The sequence below is a fragment of the Aspergillus foveolatus genome (assembly GCF_047715535.1).
Source record: "Aspergillus foveolatus strain CBS 279.81 unplaced genomic scaffold BDW70scaffold_37, whole genome shotgun sequence".
Classification (NCBI taxonomy): domain Eukaryota; kingdom Fungi; phylum Ascomycota; class Eurotiomycetes; order Eurotiales; family Aspergillaceae; genus Aspergillus; species Aspergillus foveolatus.
In genome coordinates this window covers 249597-269168 of record NW_027396101.1, presented here as the reverse complement: position 1 = coordinate 269168, position 19572 = coordinate 249597, and the positions used below count along the sequence as shown (strand labels likewise).

The window sequence follows — 19572 nt, the reverse complement described above, 5'->3', positions numbered from 1 at the left end:
TTGGCTCTGCAAGACAGATAAGACCTAACACCAGCCAGAACTGATGTTTCATATCTATATCAGCCCCGGCATTGATGAGTTTCCGAACAACCTCTATACGGACCATCTCCATCGCTATCTGGACGGCTCGTCCGCAGGAGAAGTACACCAGGAGTATCGAGTCTCTAGGGTCAGTCTCATTTTCATGGCAGCCGACCAGATCGTGGTACGCGATATTCGCATAGTGAGCCCTTGTTCCACTCCAGTTGGCCAGTGAAGACATGCGAGAGTTCGCTGCTGCTTAATACGGCTTCAAAGAATGCGTCTTTCATGAAAATAGGGCAGTTAACGCATTCACACGCCATCAATTAGCCGAGCAGTTTCACCCCGCCTGTAGTTTACGTGTCTAACCTATGCTCAGACAGCATACGGAATAGCATCCGGAATCTCCCTAAACCAACTCGCCCTCTCAATGCCCTCCTTCTCCCCATTCAACGTTTTTTTAGCGTACTGAACCTGTGCGCCCAAGGAAACTGACGTTGCCGGCAGATGATTTCTACTTTCCTCAGTAATATCAAAGCAAGCGGAAAGAGATTATAGTGTCTGCGCCAATTATTAAACTGAAAGGTCACTTGTATTACCGCGGGCACTCAGGGCTGCAAATTTTTGCTGGGATGTCCTAATCCCCGTCTTGCCAGGTCGGGTTGGCCCCTGGAATTTTTAGGTGGGACCATACTATGATGATACAGAATACATTGCGCTCCCTATAGGGCTACCTTGGTACAATATCAATGTTTCTCCACTGGTCCCCGCCACACCGGAACCCCCTGACCCACTGCAGACTCGATCTTCAGCTTCAGCCTCAAACAGACGACCGACATCCATCCTTCAAAACCCAACCTTCACAACCCATCTAACAGCCCATCTGGCAACCCATCTGATGACCCATCATCCCACCATGGCCCCCCAAAACGGACTAGTCCATTTTAAGCAGTACGACATCAAGGACAGCAACGTTGAGCTGATTGGTTCAGATCTCGACCACCGCGTCAAGTACAACTCAGCCCGCACCGAGCCGGCCTGGAACAACGGCAGGGTTGGCCAGGAACCGGGCCTTTTTATCTGGCGCGCCGAAAACTTCGAGCTCGTTCCCTGGCCAGAAGAGCGAGCGGGAGAGTTCTACGATGGCGACAGTTACATCGTCCTGAGCTCGACCAGACTGGGCGACGACAATACCAAGCTTCGCCACGAAGTCTTCTTCTGGCTGGGAAACAAAACCACCCAAGATGAGGCCGGTACGGCGGCCTATAAGACCGTCGAACTGGACGAGTTCCTGCACGGTGCCGCGACGCAGCATCGCGAGGTCCAGGAGCACCCGTCGGAGGACTTCACCGCGCTCTTCCGCCGCATCACCATCCGCTCTGGGGGCGTCGCATCGGGGTTCACACATGTGGAGGAGAGACAGCCCAGAGAAGTGACAACGCTGCTGCGCGTCTTCAAGCACTCCGGCGCCGCTTCCGACGGTCCTGGCTCAGTCATCGTCCACGAGGTGGAACCGACCTGGCAGAGCCTCGACGACGACGACGTCTTTGTCCTGGACAAGGGCGAGAAGATCTGGGTCTGGCAGGGCAAACACTGCAGTCCCATGGAGAAGGCCATGGCGGCACAGGTGGTGAACGATATGACGCTGGCCAAGCATATCGACGTGGAGGTCTTGTCCCGTCACGAAACGCGATCGAAGGTGGTCGTGGATCTGCTGGGAGGAGAAGATATTGTTCAAGATACCTTCAAAGCTCCTCGTCCGATCTCGCCGTCTAAGCGAGCACGGGAAAATGCAAGCGCTGGGCCTCCCCGCAAACTGTTCCGGCTGAGTGATGCCTCGGGCGAGCTCTCGTTTAGTCTCGTCAAGGCCGGAGAACCGGTCCGCCGACCGGACTTTGACGGCAACGATGTCTTCCTGTATGATGTCGGCACTCAGCTCTGGGTGTGGCAGGGGCTAGGAGCGAGTCAGGCAGAGAAGGCCCTGTGGCTCAAGGTTGCCCAGGCTTACATTCGGCATCTCCAGAGCCAGGAATCCGATCCCAATGTTTTCACGATTCCCATTTCGAAAGTTGTACAAGATTACGAGAGTCCTTCTTTTCTGAAGACGGTTGATTTCTAGTTCACGAGGTAGGATGAGGATGTTGGGGGTGGACGATTAGCCTGTGTGTACTTAAATCGAACATATCATGATTCAAAACAAATTCTCATATTTTTTCGTCCCAGTCTCGGGACCGCATGTTCACCTTACTTAGATTTGGACCTGCTTCTTGTGGGATTTTTTACATTATGCATAATGGATCATGTAGTGAAATCCACGGTTGGTCAGAGGAAGTTGGCATAGAATAGAGAGAACTAAGTGATTATTGCCGAGGGGGCGAGCTCATGGACTTAGTTACAGAACAGAAAGATGGTAGATACACGTGTCATCTTATATAGCCCCTCAATATTGGAGTATCAATTACTCCAATTCCAAGCGCTAAGCCATATTCATAACAGATCACAAGTACCTACGTCGACGGAATGTCAGAGAGCTAGGCTCCAGCTCACGCGTGGTAAGCCAGCGGAGACTATCTATGCCGTTCGAGTAAGACATATAAGAACCTCATGTGGTTGCATTGAGAAGAGACTAACAGATTATGAAATAACAAACTGGCATCGGGGCAGCCCAGGCCTGAGCGAGCCCTAGCCGTTCCGCCAGACGCAGCTCGCACGTCCACTACCGACGCCATTAATACCTACCTAGGTCTCGAGGAACTGGTCCTTTCAAGTCGATTATGTTGATATTGTGTACAGAAACAAGCCCATGTAATTCGATTACTAGCAATATGGATATACGTCCCTGACGGGTCGCAGTGGACTGGGCTGACTGTCTCATGCGAGTGCTATGTCACATTCGTCTCCAAGCCGCAGCTCAACATGCTATAGACTGTTTAGAGCAACTCAAAAGCCATATTCTAGCGAATACCGAGCTACGCACCAGTATGACCGGTCTCATAATGCCCGCCCACCTCCGCGAAACGCCAAATATGCTTGCTAGACCACTACGACCTGGCCACCCATGACTATACCGAGATACAGCCGGTTGAGGCCGTATAGGGACGCAACAAGTATCTGAGCAGATACTGCACTCGTAATAATGTAGATGCTGTGCATTGCCCCGCTTGGGAGGATGGATCACAGCAGGCGCTCCCCAACTACAGCGAAGTTGTAGGTTATTCCAAATATTGTACTTCTCAAAGACACTGATAGGCAGTTGTGCAGGACCGCAGTATTTAGTATCCAGGAGCTATTTTTGCTGGTCCTCAAAATTTTGTTGATTCTGTACCCTTATTCTAGGAATATATAGCCAGAGATAAGCCAACAAAACAACTCATGAAGAGAACATCTCATTATTCAGACTTGTGTTTGACTCCTTTGAAACCGTTTATACCAATGCATATCGTATCCGTCCAACCATTGTGTCAACGACATAGCAAATAGGCACGTATTGTTTACATCTCCGGCTCTCGCGTCAACCTTGAAAGTCCACATACCGCTCCTCAACCAGATTGTAGGAAGCTGGAAATCTAGCAATATGTCACTCCGGTCGCTACTAGGCAAGTAGTCAACCTGAACGCCACGGGCATCGCGGATAACAAGGTGAGCCAAATCATTGAAGGGCGTGGTCCTCAGCGGCCATGTAATGGAGCCCTCCTTTTCGTGACTGCCATCCGCGTAGACGGCAGAGGAGCTCACTTTGAGGGCCGCATTAACAAGGCCTTCGTCTAGAAGTGCTAGCTCCTTCTTTTTGGATTCAGGCAGATAACCGCGCAGGTAGACAAAGAAGACACGGTCGCTTCAGGATGTCAAGGTCAAACGTTATCATTAAGCTGCACTTAGAGGAGAGGGGAAGATCTTACGCGATAATGGGCGTCGGCGCAATCTCGAGGAACTCAATCTTGAATATCTGATCTTCCTTAGGGACGATATCGTATATGGCATCGTTGTGCCCGGGCACATTCTCGTGTTGGGCCATGATGTCCTCGCCGACGAGCACTAATGCTGTGCGGGGTTAGTCTTGACAAGAGCAGCCAGTGCAGCGGTGCAAAGAGGCAACATTTGTGTGAGAATTGCTTTCATCGCGTGGGCAGTGGTCTGGATTAAATTGTGACAGCTCTGATTAAGTGAGCAATGAGGGACGAGAGGATTGTTGGCTTTATGTCACTTGACTGCCTACGAGGCTAGTACTCCGTAGAGTCTAGACTCTAGAGCCTGTACCGCTGGTGATCTGCTCGAGCTAAGGATCCCAATCAGGCCCTTAAGGTCGTGTTTAGCAGCTGGGAATCGCTGAGGCTGGAGGTCAAAGGCCACGATCCGCTTCTCCCGCGGTATCGGCTACTGCATCCTAGCCTCATGAATCTGGACAAGTGGCACCATCTCATCCACACCGAGCCAGAATGGCCAGGTCGACTGGTTTCGCCCTAGCCGATGGGTGACTCTCCCTGCCGTGCAGCATCGTGCTTGGCTTTTAATTGTTCTAAGCGGCTATGCCGGTTTGTGCTGGAAGAAGGGGGAAAAGAGTTATTGCTTATGCAGCTACGCTAGGACTGCCCTTCCGACTTAAAGATGTATATGTGGCTTTGGCAAAAGTGGCCAGGCTGAGAAGCTGACAGTAACGAACCCTGCAGCATGAGTATCCATCATTATCTTGAATGTGATTGCGCTGAGATCAGAAACCCGTTGCTAAGAAACTCCTGGTTCAAAATGCCAGATAGGTAGTTAGACTAGCGCTCTATATGTCTAACTTGACCTACTGTCTGTATAACAGATAGGTTTACTATATAAGACTAACTCATAATGCTCTTAGCACATACGACCATAGGGTGTGGGGAACAGGGCTTCCCGTCCGCTCAACCGTACTTAAGCCACCATTATCAACGCGGATGAAAGTGCACGAGCCCTGAGTGTGTTACTGCTTTAATGGGTGAGAGATGCTAAGCTTAGGGTGAGTGCAGATGAGGTGGGTGAGAAGAGTGAGAACTAAAATTCAGGCCACTACTGTGATCCCTCCAAGTTTAGCATAAATAGTGAGGGCTCTTTGATTTTTATCCAATGCTTTTGGACTGTATATTAGATACTTTTACCTTTATCCAACTTACCTGTCTTGTTACATAATCCATGCACTGCCTCCGAAAATAAAATAAACGGCTCTGGCTCCTTGAAACTTCCTCTACCTTCTCCAACCATGGACCCCTTCACAAGACTGCCTCATGAGCTCATTGCACAGATCCTCGTCTATACTGCGGATTTCTCCGCTGTAGAGAACATCCTTACTGCCTCGTGCCATGTCAATGCCGCCTTTCAGGCTGAGCATACCGTTATACGCAACTTAATCCTATCGGATTCAATTACAAGTCTGCCGGAGATCCAGAGACAGTGTTATAATATCAGCCTAATCCAGGCGCATTCGATCCAATTTCCAACCCTCGTCGACTATCAACAGAGATGCGAGAAGATGCCACCTATTGAGTATACACAAGAACTCTTAATCCCTATACTCCACCTAGCCGCACGAACTCAACGGCTTGCCTGTACTTGCCTCAGTCTGATCCAGCATAATTTCGGCTCGTTCCTCAGTGGAGTTCCGGCTGGTGACATCCCAGCCTCACGTCGCCAACAGATTGCGGCGAGCCCTTCTCATTCACAGAGGAATACCGTTTGTACTCCTCCCTCTGGCACCTTCAGCACTATTCCTGTCTCCGTGAAGCAGCAACACGGCGCTGGAACTGGGACGAGATATCAATGATTGGCTTAGACGCATACAATGATTGGAATGATACCGACTTCGATCGAGCTGAGAAGATGTGGACCACCGCCGCCCTGCTTTCGGATCTCGGCCTGCGTCCAATATACGGGCACTACCCATTCCAACAGTGGGCACGACTTTTAGCCTAGGATCTAGAGGGTGAGGAGTCTTCGCGAGCAGCGTGGACATTCCCAGATGAGACGCTGCTCCCATTCTTCGACTTCAAGTCTTTCTATCTGTCCACCGGCACGACCAGGCCCTCGGAAATATGGACTTCACCTTCACCTCCGCCGGATAGCGAAGTAACAGAAGCCTGGTCGCTTAGCGCGGAGTCTCGTCCATGGTTACCAAAGCACCTGCGCATCTTTCAGCACCAAAGTGGGGCTGCTAGTCGTGGCGGTAAACCGGCCAGCAATCCCTTTGTGGTGTTTAGGCAATGGCGGCGCTTGGGAGTCACCATCTGGGATGGGTGGCGCATGTACCGTGTCGGTCTGTATGATGGGCCGCCCCGGAGAGCTGGCGAGGTGATACCGAACCCGGACGGGACTTGCCTGCCTGTGCTGCCTAGTGACCCGGACGAAAGGGCGCGAATCCCAGTTGTTGATTATATGTCGCGATGGCTGGCTCTTATAGGGGAGAAGCTACCGTATAAGCGCACACAGGCGAGGATTGGTGGTCGTTGGGTTGACTATGTACCCTGATTGATCAACTTAGTGGAAGTGTCTGGTTTTTACTTCCAAGCTCTATATGTGGTATTGTTACAGAATTAACGCAGTCTTCATAGTGATATAACAGCATAACCCTGCCGCAAACTCAGGGGCAGCCTGTTCTTGGCTGAGCGCATGGTCAAGGACCCTTGGAAACGTCGTAACATCATCGGCGGCATCTTCCGTGATCTCTTCGGAGTCTCCATGCAAGAACGCGCCGATATCCTGTTTGCATTCGCCGTCGCAAGCATCATCTCGTCCCCGGCGTCGCAGTAGCCTGCGCCTCAATCTTTCCGTCGACAGCGACGCCTGGAGGCATGTCTTCTTCGTGGCGAACTCGCGTGATCATGTGCAGGATGCAGATATGCTTGCTTGAGGTCATAAAATTACAGCTGCGAGAAACTGGATTTGATCTTGGTCTGTGAGCCCCTCAACGTTGGGTTAATGCAGCTCGCGAGAAGAGGCTGGATGAGGCTGGTGTTATTTTGACCGGTGTGCGCTCCCATAGGAACTTGTTATTATTACTTTGGCTGAAGACAATATATTACGATCAGTAGACCTACTAGTTGCCCAGCGGTGACATATCTTGTGCTGCGAATTGTACCTGAAGTCCCAAGTTAACAGCAACCAGGTCGGCCAACGCATCTGCCGAAGGATTGGTCTATACAACCGCATATTTCTCGTGGAGCTCGCTGGAGACGCCATCCACTCGCATTATCCGAAGGCAGGACAGGGGATGTATGTCACCATGCAAGACACGTTTAACTCGGCTGGGAAATTGCGTCGGTCATCAAGGGCGTATTACACCCACATGTCTTCGATACATACCAGCAATAACGGCATCCCGTCGCCGAAAAACTAACTAATTGCATTAGATCAGCGGACTTGTCGAGGAATGTGCAGCCAGCGGAACGGGAATCCAGAGGCTGGAAATGGCCGCTTCGGTGGGATCACAAGCGGACGCTCATGCAGGAGAATTCCTCGCTGTCAGGGCTCGCTATGATCTTTTAAGCTAATCTCCTAGTCAGATCAACAGCTTGCAATGTGCCGTTGTCCGAAGACGTGGGGTCCTACAGCATCAGATCGTCTGTGGCCGAGAACCTCCAAGTTGGTGCGCGGATCTCTCGCGTACTGATACTTAACCAAAGTTATTCGCAAGCATGCCATCTGCAGCAGATCCTGCCCGGTGCGGGACAATGTAATCTGATCTTTTTTAAGGTGACTTTGCTGGCTCCGATCAGAATCGCCGTATGGCAGGCCTTGCAGAAGCCCTCAATTCCCCAGATTCAGCGTGCGCGAAACTGAATGACCCGTTCTCCGTGCCATGGTGTGAGTTTCCAGCTCTGGCCTGTATCTCGTTCACTGTGCGGATAGACTTAGTATCGAGCTGCACGACCTGTCGATAATCTTTCTTCTTGAACAAGCGACGTGTGGCTATGGCGGAGTTTGAGCGGACAGCGAAGCTTACCACCATGCCGGAGGAGGGAAACTGCACTTGGGATAAGGGACGAGGGGCGTATGGCACACCGGGTTGGGGTATTATCCGGGCAGTCGTGCATATATCGACTCCATTCGCATTATCCCTCGGCCGATATTACAAACAAAAGGCAAGGCCTCTGAGGAATCTTGGGGGATATCTGATAGAGTACCAATCTGGATGATGAATGCCAGGCAAAAGGGCTGGGTGAGATGTAGTAGTTTATAACATTTAAGCTACCGCCACTGTAATAATAAGATCTTACCTGTTCTGGCGAGGGTTGGCTACCACTCTAGAGAAAGATTGTTGAACTTGACCACCTCATGTTAAACCTGTTCAATAGAGCCCAATATTCATTTTACCAGGCTGCGCCGCGGTGTAGATAGGTAGTCTAACTGCACAACCGTTACAGGGAGATCTCAGTGGGTTCCTATTCTTCACACCCCTGCTTCCTGTCTAAATTGCTGCCCATTGATAAATGCACAACGACTGAACAACTGTTCCCAATGGAGGGCTTTCTCTGCGTCAGTCAAAGCTTCCACGTCAGCTCCAACATCTTCATTACATTTAGCGGGTGTTGAGCCATGGGGGCCACCAAACAGCTGCAATGAGATATGACCTGGCATGTCTCCCATTGAGGATATCGAAAAATCATTCAAGAAGGCAGGTGGCCATGACCGAAGCCGTTCACCTACCCCTCCAGAAGTGCCGTGCACGAACTGGATAATTGTTCGACTGAAATCTCGTGCCAGCGCAAGCTGAGTGTCCGAGTTATCCGCACCGGCCCCTAGGTGGTCATTGTAGAATAGGTAGGGGATATCACTGAGATGCGCTACACCCCACATTGACACACCCATGGAATCAAAGACTGGTGCGTATCTAGTCTCGTTGAACTCATACAGCCGCACCTGAGAACCTTCCACGCCCCCGGCTTTAACGTACTGCCAAGTGGAATCAAGGACTGGGCAAGTGAACCAGATATCGCGGTTCAGCTGTGCTGCGCGATAGTACTGCGGTGAAATACGGCCCTCATGCTCTGGCTTGATCATGTGTTCGAAATCCTCCACGGGATACAGCTGAAGGAGCCTCTCTTTTGTGGGTTCTGAGAGTTTGTGCAGCCATAGTCCGGAACTCCCAAGAACCTCATCATCCGTTACCGTGGTCGGCAGCGCGTACCAGGCGCCATCGTTTGTGACCCAGGAAGCTACCAAAGATATTCCCTTGGTGAATTCCCTGCGCGCAGCAACTGCGATGGTCTGTCTTGAATAAAGTCACCATCGATCGTTGGATGGAAATACCCTTCGCCGAAAGGTGGACGCGCGGCGCGAGATGCAGCAACCGACAGGTTGGTCAGTTGCTCAAAGGGAACACCTCGAAGACACTCCAGTGTCTGCGAGTCGTCGTTACACCCGCATCCTACTTGCTGAGCGATAGCTGCAGTATTGTTCGCAACCAGACATGGCTCGCTGTTGAAATTCAGCCCTGGACCGCCGGACATCATTCTAGGGCCGTGGGTCAGCACTGAATAGCTTCTGGTCTCGACTCACTTACATTGCTTGTTTGAATGGAACATCTTGGTCCCCGCCAGAGGCCGTTAGCTGCAGGCCAATATCACTAGCTCCGACGCCTAGTCCGATGACAGTCACTGGAAGATAGTCTGTCAGCAAATCGATGCCTGAATCCAGGAAACGGGTGGTTGGATATACCTCTGTTAGGATCACCGCCGAATGACTCAATGTTATCACGAATCTCTGATCGCTCGATATTTCAGCCTTTTCATGGTGAAGTGAGCACCGAGGTACATACACTCCAAAGTGAGACGCTGATCCCGAAGCCCTGCATTTGTATCCATTTTGTCAATCAACGCTTCGCTGGTTGCGAAGCCGAATACTACATATCATTCGGTATTCGTTCTACGACCTCAGGACAGAGCATCGATGGCTCCTGATGCATGACTTACAGCCCAGGCGGTAGTTTATGCCAACATATATGAGCGGCATCCCATCAGAAACAGCCAGCTTTACCAAGCCGTCAGGCTCGTTAAGGATACCGAAAGCTGAGCCTAAAGCATGGCCACCTGCTGCCCATCAGCTTCGTCAGTTTTTCATGCTCACAAACACAAGGCCTGCCCCCATGGATCCAAACTGCAACTGGGATTTTCGCATCCCTCTGTGTTCCTGCCGGCCTTGCAATTCTCAGGCTCAGACAGTTTTCGCTGATGTTGGTCACTCTACTCGTGAACGGAAGGATATCCCCCGTTCCCTGTGGGCACCAGGCACCAGCCCGCGTGGCGTCAATGACAGATCCCTTTGCCGGTCTTGTCGGAACTGGTGCTGCGAATCGTCGCTGGCCGGTAGGCTCCTCTGCGTAGAAAATGTTCTGGAAATGCTCAAGGCCAGCAGGCGATAGACTGCTAAGGTAAGTGATATCTTCGCTCAAATTATGTCTTCAGCGCGCACCTTCTATCGGGTACTCCAGTATGCCCTCACGCCCGACGACAATGAGCATCTTGATCGCCTGGCCGTTGCGATAAAGAAACTCAGTACCGGTGAGTGGAGTCCACGCAATGGCCCAAAAATACCTCCTCACAACCTTCTTCTTTAGCAAAGGCCGGGTGTGTCTCGGTGTTGACGGGTGGTGCCAAGTTGCTTCCTACACTGAAGTTCGCGATAAGAGTGTCTGGAGCACGACATTATCCACGGCGCGTTCAATGGGCAACCTAGGGACTCTGTGTGTCTGGAGCAGCCGGAGATCCTTCCAAGGGAACTCTGTCCCTTGAGACCAGACTCAGATGAACAAATGGATGAGGTCTCCCTAGTCCACTCGACGTGGCTCCGGAAGCGTGGAGATTTCATGAACGCCAGAGAAGTCCTCCGCGGGCGTGTGAAACACTGCATCGCCTTGCTCTCCGACGACAACAACGTCCCAAATGATGAATACGCTTACACGACTCTGTTTAGGATGTTTGTCACTGATCCAGACAGTAATGATGACTGTGAGGCAGCCCTGTATCTCTTGAAGTCAGTGAGCGTATTATAAGCAGGGTTAATCCCCTGACGACGGCCAAGAAAGCAAATGCTGGCGCGGCAAGGGGATGCTCCGGGTCATCAGAAGATTCTAAGCTGGCAAATAAAAAGGTGAATGACGATGCTCACGATGGGGATAGTGAGGACGATGAGGGTCTGAGTATGCCAGTTCTCCATACCTCCCTAGACGAATGCTTGAGCTGTCGGAAAGACCTTCAAAGTATCCACTTCTGGTACTTTTGCCGCACGTGTCCGTATTCGACGCTGTGTCGCCGACGCTACCGCGAGCTGAAAGGAAGACCACACCCAACCGGACTGTTTGGGACTTGCACTTCGGAGCATGAGTTCTTCTATACGGGTGGAATTCTGCACCCGTCGCAGCTAGTAGACAATGGGATGGTGCCGCTTGTCTCCAGGGATGAAGTGAGACGGGCTATCTGGGTGGAGGAATGGAAGGACAAACTTGCAGAGAAGTGGTAGACCAAGGATTTTGTGTATGAGAGGGGATATGCAGCCTGGTGTATGTGAGTCCTGCTGGAGCCGCAGAGAACGCGGTGGGAGCATTCTTCCAGGCTTAACGCGGCGTACAAAAGCCTCTTTTTTAGTCCTAGACACAATTATAGCAAACGAACGGTAACTGTTTCAGACTGTTTTAGGACGACCTTACTGGAGGTGAAAGTAGCAGCCTACATTTTTTGCCTCAATGGTCGATTACCTATGCCCCAAGACCAGCTCTTCTTGCAGAGGTCATCAGAGGTCAAAAATGTGATGGACGCATGATTTCAAGATTTCTCAATGCTGAAGCAGAGTGCTTTTGTTTCAGTCTAGTCTTCCATCCTGGGTTCTCTGTATTGATATCTGGATTACACACTGCAGATCTAGAATAGCGTCTCCTATAATGATGTGGAGAGGGTGAATTCAAGGAATCAGACAAAATGCAGTTGAGTTACGATATATAAGTGTTTGTTAGCTGTTGCGTAGCGACAATTGCAGGCGCGGCAGTCCCATTCCATGCACAGGCCAAGGCCAGACTATTATATTTATAACGCCTTTTCTCTACCTTTTCTTTACCCTACTCTCAAGCACCAATTCACCGTTCCATTGAACAAAGGAAATAAACAAAACAGTCAAATCCGGTCCTCTACTGTTCTCCTGGGCCCCATCATCGCAGAGCCCATATTCAGATCCCCACTATCCTCTGTATGCACAATCACCTCGGTCGTCTGCACGATTCCCAGATTCAGGGGAGTCTGCCTCCGGTCGCGTGCCAGGTTCTCCTCACTGCCGTCGTCCGACGCTGACAGCGACGGATGGTTTGCGTGGATCTGCACGCGGTATTTGTCCTCCTCCTGGTGGTGGCGGTTGCGGCCGAGCGCGCTGAGGGCGTGGCTGTTTGTACCGTAGCCGGCCTCGCCGGTGTGTTTGCGGGATCGGCCGTAACTACGGCTGCTTTGACCGCGCGTGCTGCCGATAATGCTCTTTACAAGAGGCTTAATTGTCGGAAAGGAGGCGGCGATGATGCCGACGGCTAACTCGACACTGGATGAGATCGAGTCGGTTAGTCCTGCAGATGGATGGGGGGTTAGTCTGGTAGCAGGGTGGCATACTAGTTCCATATATGGTAGGTGTATTCACTGAAGTTTCCGGGGTCAGTCGATTGCTGGTAAGGCAGGTAATAGGGAACATACCGGTACACCTCTTTATCGGAGAAATAACGAGTTTGAAAAACCGTTTTTACAATAGCGGCAGCGCACGCACTGTAAAAGTCAGTTGTTGCTGCTGACAGAGTTAAGGATGCTGCTTACAAGTAACCCAAGCCCAGGATGCCCATTAGCGATATCTTGGACCGCTTGTTCACCTGGACGTTGTAGAACATGAAGACGGGGAGGGTGGCATAGAGGAAATCTGTAATAATGTTGATGGCTATCAACCGTATCAGAACATTCACCAGAACTAAGAGGATGGACTGGCTGGTGTCTGGAACTTACAGGCGTTAAATCGGCCGATGCCCAGAAATACTGGGAGTGTAAAACATTTTGTTGATTCTTTTACTCGCAGTTCAGACTCCCACGCCGCCTGGACGGGGACGCATTGGAAGATCAATGTGCATAGAGAAGCGATGGTAAAACAGACAAGGAAACCAACCGAGCCGATGATAAACCACTTTAACCACTTCTTATGAGCTGTGAACCGGAGAAGAAAGAGGCCTACAGATATCTTGACCAGACTGATCCCAAGGACAATAATAAGAGAGCGCCACCATATCCATTGGGAGAGCTTGCCCCGGTGGTCTTGCTTTTCGATTGCCGCGAGATACTGGCCCATACCCACCTTGCTCTCGCCGACAAGACAAGCCATGAAACCAATGCAACAGATCTAATAGAGTGAACAAAGACTTCTTTCCACAGCAGCGGCACTTACCCCACAGGCAACCATGATGCCGTCCTCAACATGAAATCGGCGGAGGATAAAGACCCGGACATAGCATCGTAATACCACCATTACGAGCGAAAGTCCCGTTAGAACACCTGTGATGGCCAGGATCTTTGGAGCTTGCGATGAATAGTCTATCTTCCCGTCGGCGGAAGTCTCTGGCTCCTGCGTTAACTGAGACGCCATTGTCACCGCATGCCATAAGACCAAAGCCGCCAGTCAGGAAACAGATAGTGGGACGAAGAAAGGGAAGCAGATGGGGAGTGTAGGAGAGTATATGAAGATGTCCAGAGAGCCCTATTGCATCGATTTAACGTTAACCTATGGGCCAGCACAAGGAGAGACAAAAAAACCAATGTAGAAACGTCTTCCAGGGCTGACTTGGCGCCTTGTTCGCATGTAAATAATTCTGGGAACTACTACTCTATTTGAGACTAGTCTCGACGAGATGAGGCCAAGTTTTATTTCCTTTGCGCTAGGGCCCAACGCGGCCTATCAATGAGAGCGGTTCACCCTGGACAGCTACGAGGCTACGAGAATGGTAATTAAGCTTTTGCAAAAAGGCAGCATTGCGAGGACAGCAGGTTGCAAGTGCCTCGAGCTGTCCAGGCCCCATACAGAAGACACGAGGCATATCGACCACGAGGAAAACGGCCACCCAGCGATCTTACCACCCCTGGGTCTGCGTACAAGAAATGAAACGGCACGCGCGAAGGATACTCAGTCCGTCAGATTGAGTCAGCCGCCGTGCGTACCGTCCTAGACCAACATCATCCTTCTTCCTGAGGCAGGAAGGCAAGAGGAGCCACGGCACAGAAAAGACGCAAGGGGCGACGACCAGGGGGGCACATTGCACTCTGGTAGCCTAGAAGCCAAGCCCAACAACATGATTAGCTGGGAAGTACCGTCTTTTTCTGTAGCTCTCTGGAACCTAGGACTAGGCTATTGTCGCGATTGGGAGATTCCGTGCCCTGTCAGGACTAGAGCCCACAATGCAGCCGGGGAGGCTAAGACCGTGATTCACACAACGAATGAATGGACCTGGTCTGAGCCAGGGTTAACAGAGTACATGGACAGGACCTTACGATTCTGCATCTGTTGCTGGTCCGGGTATACCCCGGCATGGCCGTGCGAGGGAGCAGTCTTGGGGACCAGAATTGAGCCCCAATTTCTCCCCAAAAGAACGGAGATTTCCGGTCCCGATAATCCATTTGAAAGAAATTGCTCGTTCCCTATACGAGCACGAGAAGGAAGGAATCGTTAAAATCCAGCCCGTGTTTCCTTAGTCCTCGGCCTGCGGAACAGCCCCGAGGGAAAGCAGTAGGACTTAATTAGGGCTGGCAGTGCTCGCAGGGCTCGGGCAAGCCCGCGTCCACAGTGAAACGGCGGCCGGTCCTTCTTTGCTCGCGACTCCACAAGGCGAGATTGTTGCTCCACTCTCGGGCTTCCATCCCGGTCATTGATCGTCGATTGAAATCTCCGCAGAGCTGTTTCGTGGACTCGTTGCAACTGACAGGGCCCGAATTCAGCGAACATGCATCCGGCAGTGACGAGTTTTCGACGGGGGTGCCGAAGAATGGGTTGAAGAAAGGCAAATTTGCTTGCTATCTTCCACTAGCTGCCGGTCTCATTTAACAATCTTGGCCACTTCACTGCGCTGTCATTGATTGATTTAAATCCTGGTCAGGGCCAAGACCCTAGGGATTCGCACCCCTGCCCACGGACCAGGCATCAGACGAAGCACTACGATCAGAGATTAGCTCAATATCAGACCCTGTCAATCTCGTCCTCTAGCGTGCCTAGACCCAGAGACGGCGCGTCCCTCGAATACCTACGTTCAGCGCCGTCTGCACTCCGCCAGGCCAGTATTGCTCGTGAGCGTGGGACTAGTCTCTGGAGTTATCGTTAGCGGGAGGGTTGCGTATACGGACTTACAGGCAAATCTTATCCAACTGTTAAGCTAATGCACCTTGGCTGCGGCATCGCGGCAGGCTGCCGGAAATTTTCCAAGACTCCCACGAGTCAAGTAACAGCGCCATTGCGGGCACGAATATAGCCTACCTCGCCAAGATGACCTGGAAGGCGTCGAAGAGCAGCGCGAATTTGCTCTCTCGTCTCCATGCCTTTATAGCTTGATCTGTACCTCAACAAGGCCGTTTAACGCGGCCTTTTGACAAGGCCTTGTGGCTCGTGGATAATTGTCCTACTCTGCCCCTGCTCACTGGAGCATACCGATGTGGTTATAAAAACATCCCTGCCCGTCTTCACACTTGGCACACTGTTTTTCTCATTTTTTTTCCCCTTTCTTTTCCTTTTCATTTGGTGTGGATTTGTCTCTCTCTCATCTTGCAGAATCGCAGACTCATCCAAAATGCGCTTCTCTGTGACTGCCGCAGTGGCAGCTCTTGCTGCCATCCCTCACGCTACGGCCACCTTTAAGGACGTTGACGAGTGGGATATCCTGGCGAGCAAGGCTTTAGCGAACCAGGTGCTCTACCAGTTTACCAAGCCCCGGTATACTGATAGCGAATGCACCCCGTTCAACGCTGCCGTCCGTCGGGAATGGTACGTCTTGGTCCAGTCATATATTGCCTTTCGCAGAGCTAATGACCTTCTAGGGGATCCCTCACCAAGCAGGAACGTAAGGAGTACATCAACGCTGTGATTTGCCTTACCGAGAGCCCCTCAAAGATCGACCCTGCCCTTGCTCCCGGCGCGCGGACTCGTTACGATGACTTTGTTGCGGTCCACATCAACCAGACCCTGAGAATCCACACTACGGTTCGCTCCCATGTTCCTTTGCATACTTGTAGCCACTCTACCAGCAAGGAAATACTAATGATAATAACAGGGTAACTTCTTGACCTGGCACCGGTACTTCACCTGGGCCTACGAGCAGGCCCTCCGCAACGAGTGCGGCTATACTGGCTACCAGCCTTACTGGTCGTGGGGCAAATACGTTGATGACCTCTTAGGCTCGCCTATCTTCGACGGTTCTGAATATAGCATGTCCGGCGATGGCTCTTACATACCTCATGATGGCCCCGAAGTCTTTGAAGGCGTCTTCCTGGAGCCTGGGAACGGCGGTGGCTGTGTCACCTCCGGCCCCTTCAAGAAGTGTGTTAACCCAGGTTTCTTGCATATTCTCTCCCGAAGTCCCTATACTCTGGCTAATCTCATCACTGCAGCTTCACCGTCAACCTCGGCCCGCTCTGGGTGACCCTTAACGTCCCTGGTGTGGAGAAGCAGAATGGCACCGGCCTTGACTATAACCCGCGCTGCCTGCGCCGTGATATCAACCCCGACGCCGCTAAATGGACCACGGTTGAGGAAGTCGTCGACCTAATCAATAACTATCGTAATATCTCCTCCTTCCAGGATCGCCTGCAGGGCGACTTCGCCAATGGCTACATCGGCGTCCACACCGGCGGCCATTACACTATCGGCGGCGACCCTGCGGGTGACTTCTATGCCTCACCGGGCGATCCTGCTTTCTTCCTGCACCACGCAGCTATCGATCGTGTGTTCTGGACCTGGCAGAACCTTGACCCGGCTAAGCGCACTTTCGTCGTCTACGGGCCAACTCTACTGCCGGGACGGGGCCCTAGTCCGAACGCGACTTTGGATGATGTGCAGTATTTCGGTGTCCTGGCTGAGGACAAGTCAATCCGCGAGCTGCTTGATACCACTGCTGGGCCGTTCTGTTATGTTTACTTGTAGTTGTGTAAATTTTTCGTCCGTCTGATGTACATAACTTTTATTAGACTTAATTCAGGATAGCATGATCTGCCATGCCCTGTTGGAGGGTTTTTTTCCCTGCCTCTATTTGTTATCAGACTGGAATCAATACCATCCTGTACACTTGTAAGACCTTGAAGGCTTTGCCTCTACATGTATGGCGTGGGTCCTAGGCTTCGTTTATATGTTTTGGAAATAAAATCCTTTTTCTGTAGGATGCGTAACCCTTTATCGCACCTGCTTTTCCCCCGTCATTTACTCGCCGCTCCATGAGTGACGCCAAACTACTCAAGATGACGGTCAGCATCAACCACTGGTGATTCTCTTTTGTATGCAGCGGAATTTGCTCTGCCTACTGCGTCCGAATGTTCCCTTGGATCTATATCCAAATATCGAACTGTAGCGATACCGACAAAGGAAAGGTTAGATTCTGGACGTCTATTTCGACACCGAAGAAACAGTTGGATATATATCTCAAGCACAATTACACGCCTTTCAGTGCTGTGTGGCTTGAGGGGCCCTTAATTCAAGATTATGTAGGACCAAATCAAGTTACCAAAGAAACTGTGAAACACTGGGTAGCCAAAAAAAAAAAAAAATAAAGCACCATATTTAAACGATAAAAGGTCGTAATAAGCGCACTTTTCAAATATATATATATATAGAAACAGAAAGGGGGAGGGCAGAAAAAAAGGGAAAGAATAGATGGCAATATTACGACAACAGGAGGCTGAACTTTAGAGCCACAGTCGTCATTAAGCATGAGATATTGCGTGCTCATTCAAAGCTCAGATGATAACGCCTAGTTGAAAAGTTTACATCCTATCAGTTGCTATGAAGAGGTCCTCAAAGCCAGGCATCTGAACTGAATGTGGGTCGGCACAACCCCAAGCTGACGGAATGAGATGACTGTCCAAGACACTGCGGTGCGGAGGTATTTAAGGGAAAAAAGACTGCATCACACCCATTGCTTTGCGGGCCTGACGTTACCATGAAGCTACCTGCAGTGATGCACACCGTACCGAAGGCACATGATAGGCACCAGGACTGCAGGGAAAATGAAGTTGACGCACCAGTCAGCCATCTGCACATTTCTTGTGCTTTGGAACTGCTTCAGCGCAGCATTATATCTTACGTCCGCGGAGCAGGATCCAGGTAGCTTCTCAGGTCGTCGGCGGATGGAATGTGTTGCGAGATTATCGGCAGCTCGCAGGATTATTACTATCGTTGCCAATAAGCCTGTGGTTACTGATACGAGGTCCATGCAAATGATCAATCCAAGTCCTTGATTCACTAGGCAGGCTGACTCTAGCTACTCCCGCAACCTAACAAAAGGCCCAGGAGGCAGAAGCAGAGGATAGCATAACGCGGATCAGACATTCATCGCCAGGTCTCCCATGTCGCTCCATGCCCTTCATATCTCAGGAGCCCACTCTAGCCCACGGAGCCCATCAATAGCAAATAACATCTAGATCATCAAGCGCTCAACCTGCACCTTGATGGCGCGGATCTGGGGCATCAGATCACTGGCCTCGTTGGTGGTGATGCTGGCCGCAATAACGGGCCGGGAAACACCGGTCGCACGGCCCAGGGCGAGCTTGCTCGGCACATAGACGTAGGGGACGTTCTTGTCCTCGCAGAGGAGCGGCAGGTGCAGGATGATGGGGAGGGGGGTGGTGTCGGCGGCGAGGATGACGAGCTCCGAAGTGCCGCGGTTGAGGGTTTTGGTGGTCCTAAAACGAGAAAAGATCGTTAGCCATGTTCAAGACGTTGTAATGCGGTGCAGGATGAGCGGAGTACGTACTCGTTAGCACCTTTCTTCAGCTGACGGTAGTGGGTGGCAGACTGAACGAGGTCGAGGAGCTGCTGGGAGAGAGCCTCATCGGCGATGGGCCAGGCTGTAGAATTGTCAGTTTCTGCTGTGCGGCCGGGTCTCTGTCCATAGGACTGACTCCAGCGTCAAATAGAGGTGACTCACCGGCGTTGGTGTCATCGGCCATGGTTGATTATTTGAAGATTTAGTGGCTCACGACTGCGGATCACGGCCGTTGATGTGAGATAGGTTGAGGTTAAGCTTGAGAATTCTTGCGGAGCTCAGGATCTTTTTTTTCTTCCGATCAAGCATGGGCACTAATCCTGATATGGCATAGTATCACGTGAATGTGGCATTAAGGCGGTCAACTGGTAGCCCTAATCAAACTCGACGTGCCATGGCAGGGACAGACCATGTTGGTGAAGTAAGGGAGCGCTTGGTCTAGTCGGCCATATACGAGTGCACTTACGTGTAAGACGCTTGGGTTGATGTTAACATGGGCGGCCGCCCTGAAGGCAATCTATCGACGAAAGGCGCTGGCGAGTATTTGCGGTGGTATTGAGGGGTCGAAA

General features: G+C 51.3%; 9 protein-coding genes across 9 annotated transcripts; 5 read left to right on the top strand and 4 right to left on the bottom strand.

Annotated features, from left to right (window-relative positions):
• Window positions 1-773: 773 nt before the first annotated feature.
• BDW70DRAFT_139658 (gelsolin family protein) lies at window positions 774-2168 on the top strand. The gene has a single exon (XM_073737444.1). It carries the CDS (start codon window positions 920-922, stop codon window positions 2138-2140), a length of 1221 nt encoding a protein of 406 aa, XP_073594469.1. The 5' UTR covers window positions 774-919; the 3' UTR covers window positions 2141-2168.
• Window positions 2169-3414: 1246 nt separating this feature from the next.
• Window positions 3415-4036, bottom strand: BDW70DRAFT_161548 (uncharacterized protein; the record flags this gene model as incomplete). The annotated part of the gene is made up of 2 exons (XM_073740992.1): window positions 3415-3856; window positions 3921-4036. The coding sequence occupies 2 exons, from the start codon at window positions 4034-4036 to the stop codon at window positions 3415-3417; spliced, it is 558 nt and encodes a 185-aa protein (XP_073594468.1).
• Window positions 4037-5245: 1209 nt separating this feature from the next.
• On the top strand, window positions 5246-6789 carry BDW70DRAFT_169282 (uncharacterized protein; the record flags this gene model as incomplete). Its single annotated transcript, XM_073742646.1, has 4 exons — window positions 5246-5651; window positions 5681-5902; window positions 5963-6452; window positions 6624-6789. The coding sequence occupies 4 exons, from the start codon at window positions 5246-5248 to the stop codon at window positions 6787-6789; spliced, it is 1284 nt and encodes a 427-aa protein (XP_073594467.1).
• Window positions 6790-8427: 1638 nt separating this feature from the next.
• On the bottom strand, window positions 8428-10498 carry BDW70DRAFT_169281 (Alpha/Beta hydrolase protein; the record flags this gene model as incomplete). The annotated part of the gene is made up of 7 exons (XM_073742645.1): window positions 8428-9236; window positions 9266-9492; window positions 9542-9635; window positions 9797-9880; window positions 9951-10067; window positions 10120-10419; window positions 10450-10498. 7 exons carry the CDS (start codon window positions 10496-10498, stop codon window positions 8428-8430), a joined length of 1680 nt encoding a protein of 559 aa, XP_073594466.1.
• Window positions 10499-10753: 255 nt separating this feature from the next.
• Window positions 10754-11091, top strand: BDW70DRAFT_139656 (uncharacterized protein). The gene has a single exon (XM_073737443.1). It carries the CDS (start codon window positions 10790-10792, stop codon window positions 11027-11029), a length of 240 nt encoding a protein of 79 aa, XP_073594465.1. The 5' UTR covers window positions 10754-10789; the 3' UTR covers window positions 11030-11091.
• Window positions 11092-12127: 1036 nt separating this feature from the next.
• BDW70DRAFT_169279 (uncharacterized protein) lies at window positions 12128-13540 on the bottom strand. The gene is made up of 7 exons (XM_073742644.1): window positions 13438-13540; window positions 13150-13392; window positions 13005-13092; window positions 12822-12939; window positions 12705-12773; window positions 12624-12650; window positions 12128-12555 (listed from the first exon to the last, which is right to left on the bottom strand). The coding sequence occupies exons 1-7, from the start codon at window positions 13516-13518 to the stop codon at window positions 12144-12146; spliced, it is 1038 nt and encodes a 345-aa protein (XP_073594464.1). The 5' UTR covers window positions 13519-13540; the 3' UTR covers window positions 12128-12143.
• Window positions 13541-14098: 558 nt separating this feature from the next.
• Window positions 14099-14830, top strand: BDW70DRAFT_139655 (uncharacterized protein). Its single transcript, XM_073737442.1, has one exon. It carries the CDS (start codon window positions 14336-14338, stop codon window positions 14711-14713), a length of 378 nt encoding a protein of 125 aa, XP_073594463.1. The 5' UTR covers window positions 14099-14335; the 3' UTR covers window positions 14714-14830.
• Window positions 14831-15587: 757 nt separating this feature from the next.
• BDW70DRAFT_139654 (tyrosinase family protein) lies at window positions 15588-17306 on the top strand. The gene is made up of 4 exons (XM_073737441.1): window positions 15588-16014; window positions 16068-16230; window positions 16301-16566; window positions 16638-17306. The coding sequence occupies exons 1-4, from the start codon at window positions 15821-15823 to the stop codon at window positions 17167-17169; spliced, it is 1155 nt and encodes a 384-aa protein (XP_073594462.1). The 5' UTR covers window positions 15588-15820; the 3' UTR covers window positions 17170-17306.
• A 1247-nt stretch (window positions 17307-18553) lies between these two features.
• Window positions 18554-19297, bottom strand: BDW70DRAFT_79407 (50S ribosomal protein L30e-like protein). The gene is made up of 3 exons (XM_073744875.1): window positions 19166-19297; window positions 18992-19085; window positions 18554-18920 (listed from the first exon to the last, which is right to left on the bottom strand). The coding sequence occupies exons 1-3, from the start codon at window positions 19185-19187 to the stop codon at window positions 18656-18658; spliced, it is 381 nt and encodes a 126-aa protein (XP_073594461.1). The 5' UTR covers window positions 19188-19297; the 3' UTR covers window positions 18554-18655.
• Between the last annotated feature and the right edge of the window lie 275 nt (window positions 19298-19572).

Excerpts from the sequence above, each read along its gene's own strand:
- BDW70DRAFT_139656 (XM_073737443.1), top strand. The coding sequence starts at position 10,790 with ATGGATGAGGTCTCCCTAGTCCACTCGACGTGGCTCCGGAAGCGTGGA.
- BDW70DRAFT_139658 (XM_073737444.1), top strand. The coding sequence starts at position 920 with ATGACCCATCATCCCACCATGGCCCCCCAAAACGGACTAGTCCATTTT.
- BDW70DRAFT_139654 (XM_073737441.1), top strand. The coding sequence starts at position 15,821 with ATGCGCTTCTCTGTGACTGCCGCAGTGGCAGCTCTTGCTGCCATCCCT. Across the intron at positions 16,231-16,300 it reads CCCTGAGAATCCACACTACG|GGTAACTTCTTGACCTGGCA; the intron begins GTTCGCTCCCAT and ends TGATAATAACAG. Across the intron at positions 16,567-16,637 it reads ACCTCCGGCCCCTTCAAGAA|CTTCACCGTCAACCTCGGCC; the intron begins GTGTGTTAACCC and ends TCATCACTGCAG.
- BDW70DRAFT_139655 (XM_073737442.1), top strand. The coding sequence starts at position 14,336 with ATGATTAGCTGGGAAGTACCGTCTTTTTCTGTAGCTCTCTGGAACCTA.
- BDW70DRAFT_79407 (XM_073744875.1), bottom strand. The coding sequence starts at position 19,187 with ATGGCCGATGACACCAACGCCG. Across the intron at positions 19,086-19,165 it reads GGCCGATGACACCAACGCCG|CCTGGCCCATCGCCGATGAG; the intron begins GTGAGTCACCTC and ends ACAATTCTACAG. Across the intron at positions 18,921-18,991 it reads CTGAAGAAAGGTGCTAACGA|GACCACCAAAACCCTCAACC; the intron begins GTACGTACTCCG and ends TTCTCGTTTTAG.
- BDW70DRAFT_169279 (XM_073742644.1), bottom strand. The coding sequence starts at position 13,518 with ATGGTGGTATTACGATGCTATGTCCGGGTCTTTATCCTCCGCCGATTT. Across the intron at positions 13,393-13,437 it reads GCATCATGGTTGCCTGTGGG|ATCTGTTGCATTGGTTTCAT; the intron begins GTAAGTGCCGCT and ends TCACTCTATTAG. Across the intron at positions 12,651-12,704 it reads TCCGATAAAGAGGTGTACCG|TGAATACACCTACCATATAT; the intron begins GTATGTTCCCTA and ends CGGAAACTTCAG.